Here is a 26,604-nt window from a genome sequence, read left to right as displayed (position 1 = left end):
CCTTCACAAACAACTTGGTGGCTCTGTGTTCACCTGACTTTAGACCCGAGTTTCTCAACCGCAGCACCACTGACACGGTGGACTGGGCGATTCTTTGTTGTGGATGCTGCCAGATGTTTAACAGCATCCCTGGCCTCAGCCTACTGGATGTCAATAGCACATTCCCCCACAGATATGACAATAAAAAATGTCTCTGGACATGGCTAAATGTCCCGGGGAGGGGGGGACAAAATAACCCCCAGGTGAGAACTACTACTTTATTCATTTTTTAATTTAATTTAATTTATTTATTTCTGGCTGCGCTGCACGGCGTGCAGGATCTTAGTTCCCCGACCAGGGACCGAACCTGGGCCCCTGCGGTGGAAGCGCGGAGTCTTAACCACTGCACCACCAGGGAAGTCCCGAGAACTACAACTTTAGACAAGGTGCAGACATCAGATAGAGCCTGAGTCTTGACAAAGGAGAGTCAGACCAAGTTCTCACAGTGCAAGCAGGGAAGGCATCTCACCTGCTCTCCTTTATAACCTTCAAATACTGAATATAAATCCAGTGTCCTCTGAGCGAAATCTCACCATCTCTACATACCAAATAAGAAATCGGGCTGCATTAACAGGGCCACAAAACACAGTAAAACACCTGCCTTTTAGATGGTGTCACACCAACTCTGAGCAGCAACTACTTGTCAAAGGGCTTAGGAGCATCTAAAGAAAAAAGCTACATCAAGCTGATATGCTAGCAGCCCAGGAAAGCAAGCTTTCCTGTATCAGGTCATATCTACCTAAGACTGCCCTAAGAAGAGAGGATATTTGCTCTTAAAATCCTCCACAGTTCCAGAGTGTCAGGAATAGTATGTGTATGTGTGTAGGCAAAAGCAATTAAGAAGGTCAGGTGGGGAGAGTTTAAATAATGCACACAAACTTTAGTCCCAATTCCTCAAACATCTAGATTCTCTTTTCATCTTCTGTAGGATTTCAAAAGTGAATAGGTTGATATTTTCTTACAAATACTTCTGAATCACCTGGTTTCTTTATCATTTTAGTTTCTTCACTCACTTTAAATAATTAAAAGATCCTTACAGAGAGGCAGCCTAAGCACTTTGATCATTCAGCAGTCCAAGTAACAGGCAAAGGGAGCCACCAAAATGTAGTTCATGATCCAAAAGATCAGCTAAGTGATCCACGTTTTCAAAATTCACCGAAGAAATCACCTGAATGTTTCAACACTGTAGGAACTAAAAGCTCAACAGAAACAAGTGTGACCCGTCAGAAGGGAAGTAATGCTCCCTATCGGCACCAGGGGGAGCTGTTGTGTAATCTGTGCTCCTTGTGATAAACACGCCCTTCAATTCTCTGTTATTTATTCCAACGGCCCAAGAAAACCATTTTGGTCTGGACCCTCTTAATTAGGGAAAGCTATTCGGGTCTTTTGCTTTGGGGCATGAAATTTTATCCCACTGGCTTTTAGTTATTAATGCAAAAACCATTCACTCAAAGTGAAGGAGGAAGGAAGATCAGAGAGGAAAAGACCATAAAAGCTCACTCCCAACTTGCAGCCCTGACCCCTGAAGACCCCAGAAGCTGGATCCACTCACCCTTCAGCCCCTGGGAGAAGCGGTTTGTCTCCTGTGCCGGGCTCTGGTGCGTCGTCTTCGTCAGAGGAGCCAGCACTGGAGGACTCCTCGTCGCTGTCGGCCAGACAGAAGGCCCTGGGCCTGCAACTGATCAGGGCAGAGTCACCACGGCAGCTGGCCCAGCGCCAGGCTCCACCGCCACCACTGCTACCGCGTTATCACTCTCCCCCACCCAGCCCAGACAGAAGAGGCCCAATCCAAGCGTCCTCGGATTGGCCTGGTCCCCCGGGAGACCCTTCAGTGCCAAGTCCCCAGCAGGACCGCAGAGGACTTGGGCCTGACGGGCTGGATTCTGCACATGCGTCAGGAAGACAGGTGGTGGGAGTGTGATGCAGTCCACACAAAATGCAGTGATCTCGTCAACAGTGCAGCGTAGCCAATGGGAAGGTGAGTGGAAAGAACGATGGTTGCACGGGGGAGGGGACAGCTCATGTTGGCGCCATGACCACCTCACAGATGACGGGGATGCTCAGGCAAGTCCCCTGACTCTGGCTGAGTTCAACAACTATGCTTTTTGGCTTAGTTTCCTCCCGTTAGTTTTGGCTCAAGACTCCTTCCTAGTGAAATTACGTATCCTAGCCCACACCTGCCCCAGCTCCTGAAGGTCACAGAAAAAGCCAACAACCAACAAATCTCAAGGGACTCTAGGAAGCAACTGACATGAGAACCCAGGAACTTTTCAAGAAAAGTACTAATTTAAAACCGTTTTTTAGGGCTTCCCTGGTGACGCAGTGGTTAAGAATCCGCCTGCCAATGCAGGGGACACAGGTTCGAGCCCTGGTCCGGGAAGAGCCCACATGCCGTGGAGCAGCTAAGCCCGTGCGACACAACTACTGAAGCCCGCGCTCTAGAGTCCTCGCGTCACAACTACTGAAGCCCGTGCGCCTAGAGCCCGTGCTCTGCAACAAGAGAAGCCACCGCAATGAGAAGCCCGCACCCCGCAAAGAAGAGTAGCCCCTGCTCACCACAACTAGAGAAAGCCCATGCACAGCAACAAAGACCCAATGCAGCCATAAATAAATAAATAAATAAATTTATAAAAAAACCCCACACACAACGTTTTTTAAATGAAGTAAGAAAAAACTTCACCAGAGAGCAATGTCCCTCGTTAATCTTTCCAGGGTAGAGCCTCAGTTTCCACTGGATCACTGGCAGCAGCCAGTGATCAAGGTTCCCCTGTGAGGGCCGGCCCTGGGGGTTCCTGGCCAAGCTTGGGCCCCACAGAAGGCAGCTCCCTCCCTGGATGGTGGCTTTGCTTCAGAGAGGCAGAAAGCAGGGCCCATCTCTGAGGCTCAGAGACTTAATGGGGACAGAATGAACACAATTAAGCTACCAAATGGTCACTAAGCAGAGGGTGGGCCTTGTATTTTTTTTTTTTTTTTTGGTTGCATTGGGTCTTAGTTGCAGCTCACAGGCTTCTTAGTTGTGGCACGTGGGGGCCTTGTATTTTTGATAAGGACAAAAATCACCAGGACAGGGGAAGGCAGCGCAGCTTAGGTCCCATCTTCCTGCGGGCGTAACCCTTTGGGGTTTTCCTTGGGCCACCAGAAGCCCACGGGGGCAGTCATCTCCTGGCCAACAAGGGCCAAGGGCACCCAAGGGCAGAGCACACCTGCCAGTGTGGACTTGAAGGCCCAGCAGAGGCCCCAGCACTGGGAAGAGGGCACTGAAATCTCCGCCCTGAAACAGGAGCCCGGCTGTAAGAGGACCGAGCACAAATGTCCTCCCTGGCAGGACACCCGGATCCTCCTTGATCCTGGCCCTGAAACATTAGAGCCAGCGCTCTAGCCAACAGGCTTGAGTACAGTGTTAAAGGGAAACTCCCTCTGCAGACACAAAGGCCTCTTGTCCCTGGCCACGGGGACAGCACCTGACTCCTCCTCCTTCCATCAGAAGCCGGGCAAGTCCAGGAAATGCTCACGTGTGTCTGCTGGTCACAAAACCATCTCCGCACTTTCCAGGGTTAGGCAGCCCTCACAGAGCTCTTCTTTTATATAAAAAGTAAAATATGATTCCCAAGAAAGCCTACACTGGGTCTTGGGATGAAGAAAGTCAGGGAGGTAAGTCCCCAAAGATAACACAACCATCTCAGAAACCTCTCTTACTTCTCCATCAGTAAAACGACTGTGCCCCCTGGCTCAGACCTCATGCTGCCAGGTAAGGAAGGTACAGAGCACAAAAGGCTGCCTCAGTATCCTGGACCACAGTGAAACCTGCAGAACCACTGTTCCCTTCTGTCCCCACTGGTATTTGTCATCTGGCAGCCTCCAGACCTGGGGCAGAAGATGCCAAAGGCTGAGCACTGCAGTGAGCTCTCGGGTTCCTGAATTAATCCTCCACAGGACAGAGAACAGGACAAATTTTGTGGCTTGAAGTTAATCATTTAGACAATGTTCTGTCAGTTAAAACAGATCAGATGACATGAAATTCTGACTGTGACCAAATGGTACCTCTCCTCTCAGCATAGGGAGCTGTATTATGCGGCACCCAATACTTACTAATTAAAAGTGTAATTAAATATTTGGCTGATATTCAAGTTTTATAACTGAACATGCATTTTGTGATCTCAACTTTATGATGAATTTCAGAGAAAGACACCCTGCACATTCTTATATAAGATGTGCTAGAACGCAATAAGCCTACTTTTTTAAACACACCTTAGAATCTGAGATAAGTGTAATATCCTTTCAAGAGTCACCTTAAAGGGCTAATTCCAGTTTTGCTGCCTCTGCTAAAAATCTTTTTGGAAATGCGCTTGCAGTCGGATACATAAGAAAAAGTGCGTTATTTTATCACTGATACTCTCTGTCTTGAACCAAACATTTAATTTCTTAGTCTCATAATCACCATCACCTCTGAATGACGTCTGGCAATTTCTCAAAGATCCAATCCATCTAGAAAGTAGGAAGATTTGCTGTCACTCAGAATACTTAAAGGAATGTCACAGACTCCGGAGGCAACTCTAAAAAGCAGCTCCAAAAAATGCTTTAAGTCAGGGCTGCATAATTAGATTAAACAGCCCAGTGAGGACTGCTTGGAGGGGGACCATGCTCACGAGAGTGCGTTCGTTTCCTTTAACAGAAGTCGGGCCCATACATCTGCCACACACACGTGCACGTACACCCACAGAGCTAGACTGAGTCACGGCGTGGGCGACAAGCACTGGGCTCCCAGAATATCAGGGCCTCGGGGCGGGGTGGTGGACCCAGGTACACCGGGGACTAGCGGCCCAATACAGAGGTCGGGGGGGGGGGGGATGGGGTGGTGGTGGCCCATACAGGGACGTGCACACCAGCCCAGGCTGCCGTGGTAGAGCACGGACAGGCCAAGGGCCTTCCAGGAAATGCTCGCCCCGATGTGCATTTAAATAGCAGCCAACGGGCTTCCCTGGTGGCGCAGTGGTTGGGAGTCTGCCTGCCAATGCAGGGGACACGGGTTCGAGCCCTGGTCTGGGAGGATCCCGCATGCCGCGGAGCAACTAGGCCCGTGAGCCACAGCTACTGAGCCTGCGCGTCTGGAGCCTGTGCTCCACAACAAGAGAGGCCGCGACAGTGAGAGGCCCGCGCACCGCGATGAAGAGTGGCCCCCACTTGCCGCAACTGGAGAAAGCCCTCGCACAGAAACGAAGACCCAACATAGCCATAAATAAATAAATAAATAAATAGCAGCCAACGAGCAGCACATTCCCCTTCCCGACTCGCTTGGGTCCCCTTCAGGCCAATTCCTAAAGTTCAGACTGCCCAGCTCACCACCTGAATTCCATTCTGAGTGCCTTATCACCCCAAAGTCACTGTAGCTACAATGTGTAACAAGAAGACTGTTCGGGAAATACAAAGACTCAAGGAAAAATGTCTGAAATATAAAGGGTACCCACATTTCAAAGGGAAAGGCCTTCACTAGAGTGAAGCGACACAGACTTCAATTTCTTACCACCAGCCTCAGGGTCCTCATGAACTTTCTACAGTAAGCAGGACTTCCCACAGGCTGAGCAGCACCTCCTCAGGTACTCCCCAGGGGCACAGTCATTTGCACACTTGAAGGGGGACAGACAAAAGCAGCGAGACAAAGCAGAGGCCCTGCCAGAGCGGGACGGCAGGGGACAAGCCCTTGCCCAGAAGTGAGGCCCTGGACAGGCGGCCACGGGCTGAAGGGAGGGCCTGGAGGAAAGGGCTGCTGCGGACCCACCATTCACACGTGCTGCTCTAGGAGAGGCTTCCTCAAGGAAACCAAAGATCACACGCTCAGCAACAGCCACAGGTGCAGGGACTCTGCCTGTCCTCCGGCATTCAGCCTCAGGGCGATTCCATAGCTCCTGACTGAGGAGGAGGAGTGAGGCTAGAATCACTTCTGGGGTCAGGCTCTTAGCTATGGATGGGCTTTTGAGAGGCTCTCGAAGCTCCCAGAGATTGTCAGCCAAATGGTGCATGTGTCGGCATTCTCTGGGGGAAGGATCCAGAGCTCTCAGATTCCCAAGGGGGTCCTTTATGCAAAAATGGGTTAAGGGTTCATTTATCCAGGCGTTTTCCTCCCAAGTGCTTTTAAAATTAAATGACAGCCAATTACACCTCAACATAAAATTTAACACCCTCACAGGAAGAAGCAAAACATTTTATACCAGACTCTACTGGAAAAAAAATGGTACTTTAGATATATATTATAAATTAAATATAATACCATTATATTCCTAACGCAGAGGACTTTTTTCATGCAGTCTAGAGAAGCACTGCTTACTCAGAAACGTGTCTGTCCTCCGATCAGCTGAGTTTATGAACTTGAAATTGTGCCAAGAGAGCTGCATGAATAACAGTGAACATGGAACGCCTCAGTGGCAAGGATCTCAGGGACCTGGCTGTGGTGGGGCCCCACCTGCTCCCAAGACCCCTCTTTCCAATGGAGTCCCAGCAGCCCTGGGCCAGCACAGGGCTGTTTCCAGAAAGGGCTCCCTGCACAAATGCTCCTGACCAAAGTCTGCTCTGTCCCGCTCCCGGTTAGTTAGAGCTCATTTTCAAGACTGCTTCTGCCTAAGGTGCTTGGTTTTACTGGCAGCTGGTTCTGCAACTTTGCTGTCCCAAGGCTGGCCTGATGGCGCTCAGCTGGGCATGGGGCCGGAGTCGGGGCAGCTGGGGACAGAAGCTGAGTCTGCCTAGAGGGCTAGATCAGGACCCCGGCAATACGAATCACGGAAGTCTGTACAACTCTCCCCCCAGGAAAGCCTCTTAAATGCTCCTGATCTCAATCCTCTCAGGTCTACAAACGGTGCCTTTATGTCGGGGAACATGATGAAAGGACAAGCTTCCTCGCGGTGTCACATGGGTCAGAACGAGACTCAGCACTGATGGGGTATGAAATGCTACATGGAGGGCTGATCAATACCACTCACCGGAAAACACAATCCACAGATTGCCGAATCCAAACACATTTTAACAAAACAGTAGAAAAGTGAAAGGAAAATAGCACAGATACAGGTTAGACTGCATACAGCAGGTGAAATTCTCCAAAAATCAAAATACGAACATTTTCATTAGGTCACCTGTATAACTCAGAATCACCTTAGTGAGAGAATGTTCTCAAATGTATGATCCAACTCCCTCATCTACTGTGCTTTCACCACAAGTATGAATACAAGCATCAGGTCAGCATCATAATAAAGCAAACATCTAAGAGCCTGTGTCTTATATTTATATTTAGATGCTGAGAAGGTGGCTCCTTGTGGCATTTTCCTATCATCGTACTGCCAATTCCATGCAAAGGGGCTAAAGATGTGAGAAGCAGGCTCCAATCAGCATTTTTAGTTTGGTAGAAACAATAATATAATTTAAATATGTAGTCTGAAGCAGTCATTTTTAAGGTGTGTGGGAATGTGAAAGTTCCGGCTGATCCCTTCCAGGCATCCAAGAAAAAAAATCAGCTTCATTAACTATCTCACAAATTGGGAATATTTACTAAATTAGACAAACTCAGCAACAGATGCAGTATCTTCTACAAAGAGAGGAATTTACTAAGAAAATAGATATTGTATTATTTAGGGGAAAGGCGTCTCAAAACACTTTAGGAGCACCCTCTTGGCTACAAAATCAGTCGTCTAATTGTAAATAATTCTGACTCTGTGATTAAAGCAGGCAGCCCCCTGAAGCACCTCAGCCTGGCCCACATAGTGCTGTTTGTGGCTGCAACCTGAAGGAAGAAGCTTCTGGATGATGCTTCTCTTCACAAAGCATTTTATTGTGCAGCCTGCCCGGCTGGTCTGAGTCAGGGATGCTTTCCAGGTAATCGACACTGTATGCTCCACTGGCATCACTGAGGCCTACGCACTGAGCAGAGGCGGGGACTCACGGTCTGCAGCGGGTGAAACCAGGAAACCATTCCCTGAAATCCTCCGGGGCCAGGAAGCACTTACATGAAGCTCGTGCTCAACATTGGGGCTATACACATCAAAGCTGCTTCTCAAGGGCTAGAGGAAGAAGGTGGTTCCCCAGGGTTGGGTTAGTAAATTCATATAGCCCCTTACCCTTCTTTGCCAATCTCTCCAACCTTCAGGGCTTCAACAAGAGGCTCTTTACCTAGTTTGGTCAAATTCATTTTGGTCTCAAGAGTCATCAGAAAGGACCCGTTGTAGGACATTTCCAAATTGATCCAGAGTCCTGGAGAAATGGAGAAAAAACAGAAGGTTTTTTCCCCCCCCAGAAAAACATGACTATAAGTGACAGATTAAAATTTATATTTTAAAGTATCTAAGTAGGTATCACATTGAAAGTCTATATATATTGCCTGTACTACCAATGCATGCAAGAAGAGACTGTGAAAAGAAAAGTTTCTGGAAACAGTTCAAGCGTCTGGCAAATTGCCAGTATTTCAGCATCTGTTAAAATGGTCACAGTGAGCTCAGGGTCCTGTCCTCTGGGTTCTTCTCACTTTTGGTAAGACACACACTCCCAGCAGGAGGAGATGGTTTGCGCCAGGGCAAAGCCAGGAGGAAGTCTGCGTTGTCCCAGCTGGTTAGAGGCAGAAGAGAGGTGCAGAGACTTCACAGCAAGCTGGGCTCTTTAAAGACACAAGTGAGAACCACTGTCTTTCTTAAAATTATCTATTGTTTGGGGGTGGGGGAGGGGAGGGGCACAGAAAATGGTTCAGGTTTAGCTTGGTATGATAAGCATGGTGACAAAACCTTTTAGAAACCTCTTCTTTCTGGAAATTGTGTAGGAATGGAATCAAAAGAATTCGTGTTCAAGCCCCAGGATTATCTAGATAAAGTTGGGTAACCACTTTGTACCTTAGTTGAAAAACCTGTTCCTTAATGACGCAGATGTAGAGAATGGACTTGAGGACATGGGGAGGAGGAAGGGTAAGCTGGGACGAAGTGAGAGAGTGGCATGGACATATATACACTACCAAATGTAAAACAGATAGCTAGTGGGAAGCAGCCGCATAGCACAGGGAGATCAGCTCGGTGCTCTGCGACCACCTAGAGGGGTGGGTTAGGGAGGGTGGGAGGGAGACGAAAGAGGGAGGAGATATGGGGATATATGTATATGTATAGCTGATTCACTTGGTTATAAAGCAGAAACTAACACACCATTGTAAAGCAATTATACTCCAATAAAGATGTTAAAAAACAAACAAAAAAAACCACCTGTACCTTAGAAAAGACACTCATGTCAACGAGAGCATATCTTAGAGGCTTTTGGCTTTGCGGAATTTCACTGGGAAGGCCCACCAGCAGAAGTGGCCACTGCCCAGAAGTCTAAAATGCAAATGGGGTCAGTCATCTCACGACCTTTTCTACCCCAGGGTCCTATGATTCAGCAGGTGGGACAGACTATGCTGTGACTTTACAGAGTCCAAGCTCCGTAACACCTCAAGGACTTCCCATCAAAACACGGTCCTCACATGCACCCCAATGTTCACTGCAGCACTATTTACAACAGCCAGGTCATGGAAGCAACCTAAACGCCCATCAACAGACGAATAGATAAAGAAGATGTGGTACATATACACAATGGAATATTACTCAGCCATAAAAAATAACAAAATTGGGTCATTTGTTGAGACGTGGATGGATCTAGAGACTGTCATAGAGTGAAGTAAGTCAGAAAGAGAAAAACAAATATCGTATATTAACGCATGTATGTGGAACCTAGAAAAATGGTACAGATGAACCGGATTGCAGGGCAGAAGTTGAGACACAGATGCAGAGAACAAACGTGTGGACACCAAGGGGGAAAGTGCGGGGGGGTGGGGGGGTGATGAATTGGGAGATTGGGATTGACATGTATACACTGATGTGTATAAAACTGATGACTAGTAAGAACCTGCTGTATTAAAAAAAAATAAAATAAAATTCAAAAATTAAAAAAAAAAATCCAAAACAGATCCGCTAGCTGGCTTGTGGGTACTAACAGTATATTCAACAAGTGTAACTTTTGTAAAATGCAAAAAGAATAAATCAATAATACAGTGAAAAAAAAAAAAAAACATGGTCCTTCAAGTGGGTGTTTAAATGTTAATAAAGTTTTATAGATCCTCATAAGACAAATGACAATATCTAAAAGGAAGCAGGAAATTAATCTAAAACCACTGTTCACACACAGCCGCATTTTCAAGCAATTACAGTAAATAACTTATCCCCTGTTTGGCCACCACCTCAGATAATAGCTTTCTTAACTTCAATAAGCACTAATGGTGTAACTCCTCACTAAAGGCAGAATAATTTCCATTTTGCTTTCACCAAATTCTTTTTATCATAATTGAAGATAATTATTTTCTGTGAATGACCTGGTTTAATTAAGTGATATGTAGATCAGTTGTGAATGTCTTCTTTGCAGCAACACACAAAACTGCTTTGTTTCTTGCTTAAACATTTAAAAATCATTAATTAGCTTGCTCTTCAGAGGCAGTGTTACTGGAAATAAAGGGCACATCTGCTTTAATAAAGACATTTAGTCATTAATCACTTCCAGTAGAAAGGGAATTAGGGCAAAAAGCTTGATATTAGTAGATTTTAAAGTCAATATAAATGGAACATCAATAAAGAAGATATTTCTTCTTGTATATCTCCAGCTTTATTTAACTTGAGAATCAATAGCCTCAAACTACCTGGTAGCGGTATGTATTCAGACATAATCATTTCCTTTGAAAGTCCCAGTCAGGTTTCCAATAAATATTACTAGTATGTATTGCCTTCGAAGGTTGTCATATTAAAGGCACCAGAATTTTACTTGTTATAATAAAGTGGAAGGTTCTGTTTGTCTGTTTTTTAAATGAGGGGATATGGACACAGGTTTGGTAAACAGCTGGCCCACACCCCACTCATCGGGACATTCTACTCAGTGACGTGTGGTCCGGCCCCGCTGCTGGGAGCTGAGGCTGGGAAGAGGGAAAAGCACATGCAGCCCAGTCACGTGGACCGGGGCTTGAGTTCCCCTGGAAGTTTCTCGATGTCTGGGCACTGGCCTCCTCGTCTGTACAGGGGAGGCTGCACGGCTTGTCCAGCCTGGCGCTTGGTGCATCCTGGCAGGGCTCTCCCCTTTCTCATCCATCACCAGCCACTTCCTTCTTCTTACCACTCTGGGCTACAGCCTAGCTTGCTGCTGTTGCCATAGCCGACGGGGACCAGACCAGAGGAGGACACAGGGCCAGAGGGAAGAGGCGGCACTGGGCAGCCAGAGAGCCCTGTCCAGGCTGGGGAGCAGGCAAGGCGAGGACATCTGACCAAGCTTCTGCATAGGGGATGAAGCCTGTTTTTTATATCATTGTAGATGCTCCATGAGGCCCACCCACGGGGCCTTGCTCAGCCCCCATTCTCAGTGAAGATATGAAGGAGTCAAGAATGGTTTGAGAATCTTTAAATACAGATATAAACTGCAAACATTCAAACAAGTTATCTTAATATGACGTGCTTGCATTCAGATGAGGGTAAGGTGACAATTTTAACATTAGGTGCAAAGAAAAACACGCTTCTCTGACAACGATTCAGTGGGAAAAAGCTCCCTGAAAACCTTGGAGTGCATGTAACTGGAGCCGAAACCACATGGTTACATAAAGGGTGAGTCAGGAGCTCCCACCTTGCAGGACTGAAAGACGAAATCAGCAGTTACTAGAAAGGTGGTCTTCTCACTGAGGACAAATGTAGCAACACTGTGAAGAGGGGACAGACACTGTGCTCTGAGTGGCACCCTAACCCTAACGAGCTGCATGCGCCTCACCTGGGTGAGTGCGGGAACAGAGCTTTTTCTTCTGGGCTCTTGACAAAGGTTAAGACTTGCTTGTGAGGCGTTTCATTTAAAATGTTGCTTCCTGTAACCATCTGGTCTTGGTAGTGCTCAAGGACAAAAACCAGAAGTTAAGGAGCAAGGCAATTTTTTAAATCTTTAAATAGGCGTAAGGCAGCCAGTCCTGAGAGGTTCTCTGGAAAGGGCATGAATACAAAGGGTCTTGTCTTAGTCTTCTTAGGCTGCTGTAACAAAATACCACAAACTGTGTGGCTGAAACAACATTTATTTGGCACAGTTCTGGAGGTTGGAAGTCCAAGATCAAGGTGCTGGCCGATTCATTCTTGGTGAGGGCTCTGTTCCTGGCCTGCAGACAACCACCTTCCCCGTGTCCTCATGTGGCACAGTGAGCAAGCTATCTCTCTGGTCTCTCTTCTCATGAGGGCACTAATCCCACCATGACCTCATCTAAACTTAATCACCCCAAAGACCGCCTTCCCCGTGTCCTCATGTGGCACAGCGAGCAAGCTATCTCTCTGGTCTCTCTTCTCATGAGGGCACTAATCCCACCATGACCTCATCTAAACTTAATCACCCCAAAGGCCCCATCTCTAAATACCATCACATTGCAGGTTAGCGCCTCAACATATGAGTTTAGAGGGAACACAGACATGCGGTCCGTAACAATCTCCATCACATGAGGGGTCTTCACGTTGTGAGGCTGTCCAGTGGCGAAGGGTGGCACCTGATTACCAACAAGTCCCTATAAAACCGGCCCGTCACTGGCAACAAGGGAAACACAACTGACAATGAACATGACAAACTTCAGTCAGTCTTCACACAAGGACTTGAGGAGCTCGGAGGGCTGTTTTTCTGTTTCTCTTCAGCCTTGTGAGGGAAGGATCAGTTACCACCACTGCTACTCAGACTGTGGCAAAAGCTACTGCTCACTCCACCTCAAAATGTTTATTTAGTTCTTAACGCAAGCTATCAGAGCTCAAGACGCTGAAGTGAATCCCTGTCCTCTGGAAGTTTATGCCTGAAGAAGAGTAACGATGGCCTGGGCCACCTGGTGCAGAGCAGACCTCGATGCCAGCAGAGACAGTACACATGCCCTGGTACGTGTCACCAGAGACGAGTAGAACAGAGGTTCTTCCGCCTTCTCCCTGGTAGTTGATTTAATAGACCCCATGGCCTCAGAAGCAGTCCTACCATGCTCGAATAAATCTAGTACTTTCACTCAGCAGTTCACTGTCGTATTTACTATTAAAATAACTAAAAGGCCTCAGTCTCACTGGAACAGGTTTAATGGGGCAGGGGTTGCTCAGGAGGAGGTAAGAGGCCCTAAAGCCTTGCTCACAGGGCCTGGCTCATGTTACCTGCTCCTCCACTTCCCTGTACCCGTAACTGATGGCTGATTTTCACTCTGAAAGCCAACATTTGGCATCCAAAAAACAAAAGCTCTTAAAATGGAAGATTTAATAATATACAGATTTTACCAAGAACAGATGTTTGAGTTATTCAGCTCTTAGACAACCACATTAGTGACCGTTTCGTTCCTGGCAAACAGACTGGTGCCATATTGCTCACTCAGATACTGCAGAAAACTAGTATTATTCCTTGTAATTGGATGTGTCCTTTAGGACAGATGTCATTTTTGGTTTTGTCTACCTGTAACTGTTCTCGGAAACAGCTCCACCTTTCAAGGTCAACACAGTCCCAAATCAGAGTCTCTCCTCCCCACCCCACCCAAGTTCCACAAATGAGTATTTTTTTCCCCTTCCCACAAAAGGTATTTTTTCCTTGTGCAACACAGATCTGGTCAGAGAGTATATGTGCCATTCTTCTCAGTGCTGAGCCCCACAGTCTGGCCCTGTCACCGTGACCGACCTCAGGCAGCTGCTCTCTTGATGAGGGTGTAGCCAGAGGAACAGGCAGTTCACAGACTGCCCCTGGTTCCACTTTTCTGCAATACTCCGCTGGCAGAGTAGCTTCAGCCCCAGCACTGAACAAAGGCACCAGGCGCCACAGATCAAGGTCTGGAAGGCAAATGTAGATGGTGGACGTGCCAGACACAACTACAGGCATCTCTGAAGACAGACCAGCTTCCTCTTCCCGGGGGACATGGTCATCTTTCCACAGAATCCAAGCCCTTTGGTGGAAACTCGGGTTGTTAATCGGGTATCTTGAAACAGGGCAAAAATGGTGCCACACGGCACTCTGTCCACGTGGACGCTCAAAGACCATCTGCAGACAAACTCCGTGTAGCAAAAGCCCTGAAGACTAAATTAATTAAACTGAACCTGAGGGGTCACGGTCCCCAGCCTTGGCTCATTCTGACACTGCTGACACCCCTGCAGGCACTGCTCTGAGGTCACTGGTCCCAGGCATGGAAGAGAAAAACCTGGCTGACAGACGAGGGTCCCCACCAAACCCCTTCAGGAAGATTTTACTAATCAAGCTTTGCAGCAGCAGCAGCAGCAACGAAAACCGATGGCTTCCTGTGTGTCACGTGTGCTCTCTGAGTGCTGACATGAAGCGTTTAATCTCCACAACCAACAGGCAAGAGGCTACTGCCGTCATCACGCTATGGATGAGGAGCCCAAGGTGTTGAGTGCCTAGTAACCTCCCCAAGGCCTCGCTGCTGGATAAGGAAGGAGCGGGGCCCAAACGCGGGTGGCCGGGCCCAGAGCTGGTGCGCACAGCAAGCCTCTGGCTCTGGCCTAGAAGCTGTGGAGCGGCATGGAAAAGCGAGGCTGCTGAGTGATCTCTGGCACATCACGCCCTGTCTGGGCTTTGGCTTATGCATCTAAACACAGCAGGGTCCTGCTAGGGAACCCTCTGATTGCCTTCTCAAGTCTAAACAGTCAATCTGCCCAACTCTTTAAGGGTTTGAAAAAGGAGCTATATATTTTTAATTAATTTTTATCCATAAGAAAAAAGATTAGGAGAGAATGTACCGAGAATGTACCAAATGTAGCAGAATGGTCATCCTGGCTATCTCTGAATGGTGGAACGATGGGTAATGTTTCCCTTTTCTAAATATTCCAGTTTTCCCCACAATGAGTATTTGTTGAAGGAACGAAGGAGCAAACATTACCCTAACAGAGTTAATAAAACAACTGGAAAGAGCTTGGCCTGGTGGCCCCCCGAGGACAGGCCCTGGGGACAGCAGCGTGGGGTGGGGATGAGGAGTGGTGGGGGGAGGCCTTGCTCTGTGGCCTGTAGGGAAGGAAGGACACCACCCCCCACCCCATGGTGAGGTGTGTGTGGAGCGGGCAGGGCTCAAAGACAGGAGGTGCACGGCCAGTTTCCAAGGTTCAGATCCTCTCCACCTTCTGGCCACGGTTCCAGCCCCGTGAACGGTGGTCCTTTCCCCTTATCCGCTGCACTAGAACCTGGCTGTGTGTCTGGAACCAGGAATGGCCCTTTCCCTTCCATCTGTTCTGGGAGGACCTGCCGGCCTCAAGCTGTAGGATGGGTCAACCAAACACCTCAGCTGCTCACATTCTAAACCCTCCAAGAGCAGCAGCAGTGAAGGCAGCGATAATGTCGGTAAAAATAACAATAGTTAACACTTAGAGCTTGTTTGGCACCTGATGTTTTCCGAGTGCCTTTCATGTATTAACTCATTTAAGCCACCAAGTAGGTGCCATCAGTCTCCCCACCTGAGAGAGGAGTTAGTTAGTGAGGAGGTTAAGGACTTGCCCAAGGACAAGGAGCTCAGAACCACCGCTCTGTGTTGCTTCAAGAAGAGCATCCTGGGGCTTCCCTGGTGGCGCAGTGGTTGAGAATCTGCCTGCCAATGCAGGGGACACGGGTTCGAGCCGTGGTCTAGGAGGATCCCACATGCCGCGGAGCAACTAAGCCCGTGAGCCACAGCTACTGAGCCTGCGCGTCTGGAGCCCGTGCTCCGCAACGGGAGAAGCCGCGACAGTGAGAGGTCCGCGCACCGCGATGAAGAGTGGCCCCCGCTTGCCGCAACTGGAGAAAGCCCTCGCACAGAAATGAAGACCCAACACAGCCAAAAATGAAAGAAAGAAAAGAAATAAAGAAAAGAAAGAAGAAAGAAAGAAAGGAAAGGAAAGAAAGAGAGAGAGAGAGAGAGGGAGGGAGGGAGGGAGGAAGGAAGGATGGAAGGAAGGAAGGAAGGAAGGAAGGAAGGAAAGAAGGAAGGAAGGAAGAAAGAAGAGCATCCTGAGGATGGAGCGATCCAGCAGCTCTGGCCTCAATATCCCTCCCAAGCCATGTGCCTTCAACAAACAAGCACAAGCTAGGAAATATTACCGAAAATAAGGGTGTGGGGTGTGTAGGGGGGATTCCCTGGGAGGCGCCCCCTCCTGAGAGTGGTCGAAGCCCCCTTCACCCTGGGGGGCAGTTCCCTGAAAGCTGAACTCTGCTTTTCAGAGTCAGTTTTAACAAGTCACTCCTGATTTTCATTCCCCCCAAAGGAAAGGTTTCTCTTAGAGCAATGGAATCCAAGATGCATTGTCCCTTCATGTTCATTTCTGCTATACCATCACATGTAGCCTTTGCAGACTTGGAAAAACCTAATTTGATCAAACTTTTAAAACCCACAGGCTTCATGTCTTTATCATTCCTTTCTTTAGTAACATTTCTTCCCTTGTTACATGAAGCAGGCAGATCTCTAAAACTTGCCCTGAAAGGAGCTAAGTAAGCCTCAAATGGATTAAAAACTGGCAAAAGCTTTGATCTATATAATAAAATGTCTTGATGCAGCTCTGGCCCCAGAGGAATGGGAAAGAGACTTGAGACTTAGGCATTTAGTGAATTTCACTCAAAGCCTTACAAAGCTGCCGTGGGAGGCTGCAGAATTCACAGCCACAGGGACACTTCTTAGATGCTGCTAAGCCCAGCTATGGCCCTGCTCCCCTCTCACTGGAAATTTCTGCTAGTTCAACAAAGGACAGTTCTGAGATAAGAGACTTCTAATGCATTAGAAAATAAAGCATGCACACGTATTATTTACCTTCGTTAAGCCTGACTCTCAGGAGGCTTATGTTACCTGATCGTTCACCAGCTCGTTACAAGTCAGTTCCTAAAGAGGCAAAGAGCAAAGGGCAACCTAGAGCCCCCCAGAGCCAGCGGGAGCCAGGCAGCCCAGGAATGCCGTCGGGGCGAAGACCCTAGCTCTGCACCTGACACATGGATAATGCAGCTGTTTAAATTTCACATGTGGTTGAAAGAACTCTAGCTAGACCATTTGCAAAGCATCTTTTCTAGTTTTACTCTTAGTGAACCAGAAATTCACTAAACATAGGAGCACTCAGATTCATCAAAGTGTAGACACAATTAAGTGGTCACAGGTGATTTCAACGTGCTATTAGGTGGACTTCTGGATTTGCAAATAATTCTCTGCTATCTTTCTCTGAAATCGATGGGATGCTAAAGACCTGGAAATATGGACTAAACTGTTAGCTGAAATAATGCTAGAGAGATTTGTTAGAGCTGCTAGCTGTAGTGCTAAAAAAGAACTCTCTGTATTTACATCAAATGTATACAACACAGAACTTGATTTCACTAAATATGTTCAAGAGCCATACAGAGACAAAAGTAGATGCTATAGTCTATCCATCTTACAAAATATTTACTTCAAAACAAATATCAGTCTCTTGAAAAGTTGTAATTATTTTCTCCCTTACTTTGTTCCTGAGCCTTTTGAGGAAGAATGTAAATCCAGTTTAAGTGGAAAGAGGCTTACTTGGAGAGGGATATTCTAGAAAAAAAGTTGAATGCTTCCATGACAGGGAGATTTTTCCCTTTCTGCTCATGGACTATTCTTGCCTACCTAATTCATTCTTCTTTTCACCAGACTCCTGGGTACTAAACTTTCTGTCACGGTGTCACAAAATACACACATATCTTTACATCATAATTTTATTTAAACTCTCCACACATTTCAATCACCTTCTCACAGGCACACATACACAAGTAGGCACAAATAATGTGTCTGTAACATGTCTTAAAAACCAAATCAGAGAACTTCCCTCCAGCAGAGAGCCTTACGCTCAAAATACTGCCCAACAATATAAGTCTTCATTTTTCAAACACTTACTGAGTGCCTACTTGGAGTGGAAAGGAACAGAAAGAATAAAATATGAAGCTCAAAGAATCTGCATCCTGGAGGTTAAGGCAAGGCAAAGATGTCACTACTTATGAGGAGGGGCAGCTCCCGGTAAGAATCCAGGGCCGGGCACATGCAGACGAGAAGCCACGAGGGGTGAGTGGGCCTGAAATGCAGCCACTGCCTCTCACCCTGGCAAGGGCTGTGACCATGCGGGGCCGGGCCCCCATTAACTGGCATGTGGGCATCTTTGGGCTGGAGGAGGACCTGTAAGGATCCAGAAGACCAGAAGGGCTAGGAGCGGGAGTCCTGATCTACTCCCCACCGGTTTCAGGCTATGACCGTTAAGAACAGAAGGCACGCAACATGAAATATGGTTAAAAACGCCCCCAACTCCCTCCAAACACAAAGCCTTGGTATTCAATCTGCAGCGACGGCAACATTCTAATGCTCATATAAATGCTCCACTCCTCTCTGGAGTCAGTTAAGAGTTACCTTGGTGATCAACGTAAGGCTTGAAGGCCTGAAGGATTTTTGGCACAGCTACTCCCATGTCGAGCTCCGTCAGAGTTAGCTCATTCATGAAGTAGGGGAGCTGGAGGACAGAAGGAAACAACCAAGGAGACTCGTTAGGAAACTGGTAAATGCTAGAAGTCAACATACTCTCAGAGGGAACAATGGTCAAGGTTTTGGGGACACATTTATTCAACCAAAATTTATTGAGCGCACACCAAGTACTAGGCAGCGTACTACAGACAGAGCCGCGGACGAGAGAGGCAAGGTCCTTGCTCTCGTGGGGCTTATGATGAAGAGGCAGGAACAGACAGATAAGCAGACAAATACCCTATAACTGCAGAGCATGACCGGTGCTATAGAGCAGATAAGGTGGGTAACGGGGCAGAGGGAGGCTGGGCCGTCTTGGATAAGGAGGTCAGCGAAGGCTTCCCTGAGGGTGGCCTGTGGCCGGAGACCAGACTGTGGAGAAGGAATGAGCCATGCTGGTCAGGTTAATAATGCCCAGAGTTGGCTGAAGGCTGGGAAAATGGACCTCTCTTAGACTACTAGTGGGGAGTTAGGAAATCACTACAACATTTTCTGTAGGCCAACTCACAACATGTATTAAAATCCTTGGGAAAAAAAAAAAAAATCACATCCCTTGACCCTGTGCTGGATATTTTCCCTTTGCCCCCCTGGGATCGAGTTCCTCACTACATCCCGAGAGGCTGGTCTGCGGGAACCGCATCGATGGACTCTTGCCCTCTGGCTTCTGGTCGGGCTTGGCCAGTGGGACACAGCCGTGGGCAGGGGGCGGGGAGGTACACGGAGAGGAGAACTGTCAGGCATCTGTCCCCTCCCTCTACTGAAGGCCACAGCTCCTATCGGACGGGCAGCCCCCTCCACCTAGCCACTCTGCCCGAGGCTGGGTTAACCGCTCCCCACCGCTCCAGCCCTGGGGGGCTGCACGATGCGTTTCGGTTTCTCTGCATCGGCCCACACCTTCATAAATCCTTCCCCAGCTTGCTGCACTGAATGTGCCATCTGTTTTCCGCTGGGACCCCAACTAACACAGCTGTCAGTAGGAATTTACTCTAAATGAACTAACTTAAGAGTGCTGGTATCATGCTTAGAAATTCCTACTTCACCTCAAGAGCAGAGAATTATTTGACCTATGTTTCCTTGACCCGGATTTATGTATATGTATGTACATTAAAAAAAATCTTTAGTTCAGTCCAAATTTTAATGTAAGATGTAAACTAGGAATCCACCTTAATTTTTTTTCCCAGTGGCTAGTCAGGTGTCTTAACCTATTTTTTTTGAACAACCAAATCTTTCCCTACCGACCTGCAAAGCCACCTTTCATTATGGGATTCCCATTGCACTGGAGTCTGTACTGAGCACTGTTTCCTACTGGTAGCAAAGTGGTTTTGTTACTGTAGCTTTAAAATACATTTTTAAATCTGGCAAGTCCCTCTCTTTTCTTTTCCCCCAGAATTTTCTTATTCTCATAAGGACTGCTCCAGTTGAACATTAGAATAATTTTGTAAAATTTAGAATATAAGTAAGAGTTAAAAAAAATTGAACATACGCTGAACATTTCCCATAAAATGAGGAGCATCTAGCCAGACATGAATTTAGTGCCTATTTTGGCTGGACCTCTTCAGCTGTCTCTCTGCAGAGAAACTTAAGACACTTATAGGATTCACCAGTCAGGGAATTTCATCTCTGATTTTCTGTGGGGATGGAGGTGTTAGTTTAAAGAGGTCATGATGTCTGAGATGGACAAAATGTGACTAGAGACAGTATTCAAATGTGCCTTTTGAATTGGTGGTTGCTTTATTTGGAAAACCTTTTTCCAAAGCATTAATGTTATGTGGTGGCTGGCCTCCCAATCAGCCTACAGAATGATACTTGGCCAAAAATGTAGCCAAAATCTTGCACCCTTGCCCCAGTCCTTTTTGTCTATTATTGTCATCCTAATGCCCAGTGTTTCTGAGGCACGCCAGGTTTCTATGGGGACAGGAGTGGACACTGAGCCAGGGAAGTGCACGCAGAGAACATGGTGCCCCTCCTTGCGCCCCGTCCAGCCTCCCTCCCCACGCCATCCTGCTCCCTGGAGTCCCCGAGAGGGCAGAGGAAGGGCCTGAGGCAGGGCCTAAGATGGAAGAGGGAACTGAAGGAAGCGGGGACTGCGAAAGACTTGGCAGGGGTGGGATGGGCACTAATCACCAGTAAGCAGGATGGGGAGGGGAGGTCAGCAGGGCGTTTCCTACTTATTCACCTGAGCACCCAACTCCAAGATTCTGCAACATTTCTAACCAACCCCCTCACTCCCTCTTTGCTCAGATCTCTGATCTGAATCAAAACTCAGGACCAGGCCCTAGAGCTGCTTCCTTCCTGCCCCGTCGGCGGCGGGGGTGGGGGGAGGCAAGGAAAGGTCACTCCCCCTCCTGCTCTTTTCAACCAGAGACTCTCTTCTTTCCACCCTAAGGGCACCACAGTGAGACGGGAACCCACTGTGTGTTCTTTACCCTCCTGGGTAAAGCCAGCTGGGGACCGGGCGTTCTCCAGGGTGGTGGGGGGTGAGTTAGAAGCCGTTGCAATAAGAGCAGCATTTGCTGACATGGGCACAGAGGCCATAACTACTGAGGGCTCCAAGGTGGTGCCAGAGAAGCCGGCCAAGGCCCAGGGCGTACTTGCCGTGGAGGCAGAAACTCAGCTTATTTTAAACCCATCACCGGGCACCAGATACACACACGGGGCTGCTCTTCCACAACGTGAGTTATTTATCACGAGTGAGGGTGACAATCACTGCAGCCAGCAAAGCGCCCTCCATATGTCAGGCCCTCAAGGAGACCAGGAGACAGGGGGGATCTTTGTCACAGGGGGCAGCTCAGGCTTCTCCAGCCACTCTGGTTCTTGACTGCCCATTAACCAATACTCACTACTGTATTTAAGGAACAGCCCTTCCCAGGGATACCTGGATATCTGGTGATAGTAAGAGTTCTCTTGGCAGGGGTGATGGCAGGTTCAGAATGGGAGTAATCTCCCGCTGCCTTCCCGTTTATTCCATCACCAGGGTCCCCTCTGGTCTGCAGGGCACTTCCCGGGACAGCAGCTCAGGTCGGGGTGGAGGGTGGGAGGCGCTGAGGCTGCCAGTGGGGGGAGTACAGCCCCCGCCTCTGAACTGCCGGCGCTGCTGGATCGGGACCACTTTCTCCACCCTAACCCCCTAGCACTTCTGACCTCAACACACAGACGAGAGTTTATCTCTGTACCCTGCAGAAGCCCACAGGGTCAGCAAAGGGAGAAGATGAAAATGAAAGCCCTTCGTCAACCTCCTCTGGCTTGAGGGAGCCCACGGTTCTCAATCTGGGGTGGAGGTTGGCCCCGAGGACTCCCAGCGCCAGAGAGAAGCCCTCCGACACCCGCTCCAAGTCTGTACTGGAACGTGTGTAGCGGCGAGAGCGGAGTCCCTCTACAGCTCAGGGGTGCCCTGTTTTGTCGCCAGGACCCAGAGCCCTCCTGCTCAGGGAAGCACCCGTGACAGTCTCTGGGAAACGAGCAGCACCAGCCCCGCCCGTGCGCCTCAACCCGGGAACTCAATCAAGCCCACCGTCATTTCCCAAAAAGAGGAGGAGGCTGAGTGAGCTCCGGGGCGGCTGCTGGCCTCTCCTCTCCAAACTGCTTCCCGCTCCCCCTACGGACCTGGCTAGCGGAGCGCTCGACCCTCACTCGCCCGAAGAACATAAACGGGCTGAGCCTTGTCAACAGAGCCCTCCCAAACACCTGCCCCGAATGCTGCCTTGAAATCCGCTCTTCCAGCTGAGGAGGCCCCTCCGCTTCATCAGGGCCTGGGGAAGGGGTGACAGCGGCCGGAGTGGCAGAGAGCCTGACTGTGCCAGGAAAGGCTCTGTTCCTGACCCAAAGGCACGGCAGGAATCAAATCGAAGCTCCTCCGTGCCCCCATTTTCTTCCAACATAATTTTACCGTGACTCACAGTCTCCTAACCTGGAGTCCTTGAACTCTTGGAAATCATGGGCAAAATGTCACAGGGCATTTTTCTGGGGAAAGGTTCCATATGTTTCTGCTTCTCAAAGGTATCTATGACCCAAAGGATCCACTGACTTAAGCTGCTGACTGTGTAAGCTCTCCGTGAAGATCTGGGTACCGAAGTGACTCTTCCTTGGTTGGGTCTTCAATGGATCAAAAACTTACTTCTAAGTAACCTAAATAAGGTCTCTCAGTTGGCAAAGGTGGTACTAAATGAGTCATTTAGTGGCAATTGTGAAGAATACTTATGCAAGTTTAAACTCACTTCCAAGTGGGCCTACATCAGCACTGGGACTGTTTCTTCAGCAAAGAGAGAGCCCAAAATAAAATACCATCTGGCCAGAAGTAAAGGTCAAATGCAGACACATTTAGAGTGCAATGGTAGCTTTCCCAGCTTTGAGAGGGAGTTGGGAAAGAGGTCTTAAGTAGTCTGGCATTTTCCTCAGAGCACATGCTGTGTGGCCAAGATTGTGAGGCTGGGTGGGCTGTCCAGCCATATGATTTCAGTTCATTACTAACTTAAAGATAACACAATTCTATATAACAAACCAGCTGCAACAGCTCCCATTTTCCCAAACCAAATTCTGGATTCTCACCCAGAATGAATAACAATGAGGGCAATAGATGGGGAAAAAATAAACAGGAACATTCACTACATCCCCAGAGGCAGTTAGTCGTATGGTCAAGTTCACAGCCCAGATGTGTTATTTGATAAGAACTTACTACTCCCATTTGTTATACGTTTAAAACCAAATGATTTTTCACTTAGGATATAATGTACAAAACTTCTAGAAATTAAGACGTGATGAATCGGAAGCCTCTTGGGTGGAAAACAATACCTTTATTTTGCTGAGTTTCATTTGGATTTTCTTAGACACCAGATCAGACCAGTACTTCTCTCCTAAGAAGTCCCAAAACATTCTTCCTAGCAAGGCATTCACCCAGGCTTCCTGTTCTTCCTCCTCAGAGAGTGGAGCCTCTGGCAACTGGTAAAAGAAAAAAAGGACCAGAATTAACTAGAAAGCAAATGGAGAGCAAGCCAGGGGCTTATTTTTATAAAGTCACCGAAGGTCCCTCCCTCTAGAGAAGGGGGACTGGCCACGTGAGTCGTATTTCTTCCCTATAAATTACAAGTCCCACGTTGTATCAGTGAATAGAAAAAGAGAAACAAAAGCCACCATCACAGATAAAAACTCCTCTTTGTCTATTTTCTTCTTCTACCAGTCTTCTTGTGAACCAGCTAATATTTCATACAATTAGCTCAGCCATATTACCCTACCCTTCCCCTCCCCCCAAATTAGCTTGGTACCAACATTCTGAGTCAATGACACATCGGATCAAACGTCTGCCTCTCTTTCTTCCAGCTAAGGCTCCCAGGACATGTAACTGTCGAGCTGGTCTCACCAGGCAGCCCCAGAGTTTCTCAATGCCCAGGACTCTCACATTCAGCCTGACTCTTGGGAGGTCATGATTCTCCTGGGAGAGGGGCAGAGAGTGCTTAGAAATACTGGTGTCTGGGTCTTGTATCCAGCGATACTGATTTAAGTGGGTGCGAGGATTTTTAGAAACTCTCTCACTGATGTAATGAACAGGTGAGGTTGAGACCCACAGCCCTGGATTAGAGAGAGGAGTTCTGTGACACTCCTACAGCTGTTCTCACCCATCTCAGCCCTGTGAAACACCCTGGGCTTCAGCTCCACTTGATACAATCCATCTGAAACATCTGTTGCGGCCAATGTGCAAGGTGGGAAAAGAGCAAACCCTGTTAGCCTCCAATTTCCAAGGCTAAGAATTAGACCATGGATTCTTGCCTGGAGACAGCCAGGGTCGGGGTGAAGCAGAAGGGAGAAGCGGCCGTGACACCCACGGACGGTGTGGTAGTGCAGGCAATGCTTGGTGGTGTCCAATGACCCCACGCCAGGCCCTATGATAAGATTCCTGCTCAGGTTCCCTCGGTTACATCTCACAATACCCCGGAAAGACAGCACTTTTACTTCTATTTTAGGCAGGAGCAAACAGACTCGGAAGTGTTCAGCACCCTGCCCGAGGCCCTGAGTCATCAGCACAGCCTGACTCACGGCTTCCCCCCGTCCTCCACCTGCTGTGTCCGGTGGGAGGAAGGGGGTGTGACCGGCCCGGGTGTGACAGACAGACATGTCCTTGTGCCCAGGTCTCTAATTAGGTGATAGCCTTATAGAAACAATTCGCCTGGGAAAGCTAAGACTAAAAGAACTAGAAATGCAGGAATCTGTGGATTGCGCACCCTTTCTCTTCCCTCTACAGGTTTATACAAATGCATCTGCCCAGCCCTCGCGGCTGCCTGCAGCCATCACCTACACCAGACGCCTCACGGTCTCTGTGCTCCACGCGTGTGGGCTCACACCGGTGACGTCTGTCCTGCGCAGCTGTGACCACGCGCCCGCACAGCTGTGTCCTAAGCCCCCGGGTGGCCTGGCGCTTGTGGATTTGACGCTTAGAGATCTGATGACCTGTGAGTGTCCTAAAGGTCTATGGCAGGGACCTATGTGTGATTTTTCTGAAGCCTGGAGTCCTTAGGGTCCGACCCAGTTGAACTGGTCACTGAGCTTGTGCAGGGCCTGGCGGACTGCCCAGGACCCACCTGTCCTCCACTCTCATCAGGGCTTGTGCCGTCTCTCGCTTTGGGGGCCTGGGGGTTCACCTGCATTTCTCAGTCTAATGTTACTGCATATAAGCAGGGATAGCCTATGTTCTAAGAGTCCTTCAAACTGGGGTATTTTCAAAGTTCTCCCTTATAAATGTCGGCGAGTCTCATTAAAAAAAAAAAAATTAAACTCTGGTTTAAAAAATAATACATGTTGGTCACTGCATTTCAGAAGACATGGCTTTAGCCGCCTCGTGTGAATGGCTGTAGGGTACTCTCTCTGTGCTCTTCTGGAAAGGCTTCTTATATTAACCGAGGCATCTCTACCACCAGGTTCTGGATGGTCGAGTGGAAGCCTGTGCCCAGCGAGCACTTAGTCATGCCTCAAGCTGTACGTGGTGTTTGGAATCGCTTTTCTCTCTGCCGGAACATCTGCACCCCACCCCAAGGGGATCTGGTTTAGCTTTTCTGAGGTTACTGTCTTTGACTCACATCAGATTATCTATGCAGACTTCTGAGTAAACACTCACCCAGGGACAATACCCTCTTCCCCCCAGGGATCCGGGCAGTGCCAAGAGGCTGCCCACGCAGGGCAGTGCACGTCTCACTCAGATTTGTAGGCTGCACAAGAGAAGAGGTTACTTTTTCCCTTCTCATGTGGGAGAGCTGACTCTTTACTAACCTTTCCTTACAACCCTAGTTATTCACAGGAAACAGGTTTAACACAAAATAGCATGAAACAAAGGCTATTTCACAACTTTTGTCCAAGCCAAAGGCATATGATGTGGAAACAAATTTCTGAAATAACTGACAAGGAGGTTGTTTTTTCTTTTCAACTGTTCCTTTTTCTAATGCAGGCTTCTCTCCACAGACTCATTGGGAACAAAGAAATATCCATGAGCGGCAGAACACTGACAATGCATCAAAGCAGCTTTATGAACAAAATCTGGATTCAACAGGCTGCTAGGAAGAACTCACTTCCAATGCAAGTCATACAAATTTAAGACCAAAAACAATAAATGTGCACACATTTCCTAATGCTGCTGTTTGGCTACAGGAAGGAATGTGAGAAGCAGATTCACTTTACCATTTCAACTAAAGATGTACATTTAGAAAGGGTAAAGGGTACGTTTCTAAAATGGCTTCCAAAATAAAGTTTAGAGAGTTCAATGGCCCGAAGCTAAAGCAAGACTATTGTAACTGTCTGAGTAGCTCTTGGGAGATATTTTATTAAAAACCAACCTGTAAAGAGAAAATAGTACAGATTTACTTTTTGTGGTGTAACTTTTCCTATTACAAATAGCCAGGCGATCAGCCCAGCTTTTCAGGGGCAAAGACAGCTTGGTGGCTTTGCTGCTAAGGTCTGGTCGCACACCATCTGATGTCATGAGGGCTTCACAAAGGGCTGCCTGGCCCAGGAGAAGGCACAGCGGAAGACCCTCCCCGTTAGCTGTTTCCCCAATTACAAAAACAAGTATATTTACTAGAGAAAACACCCATAATCCC

General features: G+C 48.1%; 1 protein-coding gene across 2 annotated transcripts in view; it reads right to left on the bottom strand.

The window, feature by feature from the left end:
* TEX2 (testis expressed 2) overlaps window positions 1-26,604 on the bottom strand; it is a 108,827-nt gene that overhangs the window by 6,347 nt on the left and 75,876 nt on the right. Inside the window, exons 6-9 of one of the 2 annotated variants that reach the window (XM_059907097.1) lie at window positions 23,315-23,461; window positions 18,419-18,518; window positions 8,139-8,271; window positions 1,592-1,717 (exon numbers count right to left, since the gene is read on the bottom strand). In XM_059907097.1, coding sequence (XP_059763080.1) covers window positions 1,592-1,717; window positions 8,139-8,271; window positions 18,419-18,518; window positions 23,315-23,461 — 506 coding nt within the window. The remainder of the gene's footprint in view (window positions 1-1,591; window positions 1,718-8,138; window positions 8,272-18,418; window positions 18,519-23,314; window positions 23,462-26,604) is intronic. The other variant, XM_059907098.1, reaches the window with a different exon arrangement.

This window comes from Balaenoptera ricei, chromosome 20 (assembly GCF_028023285.1).
Source record: "Balaenoptera ricei isolate mBalRic1 chromosome 20, mBalRic1.hap2, whole genome shotgun sequence".
NCBI classification, from domain to species: domain Eukaryota; kingdom Metazoa; phylum Chordata; class Mammalia; order Artiodactyla; family Balaenopteridae; genus Balaenoptera; species Balaenoptera ricei.
Note: the sequence above shows the minus strand (reverse complement) of the source record. Positions and strands in the feature narration are given on the sequence as shown.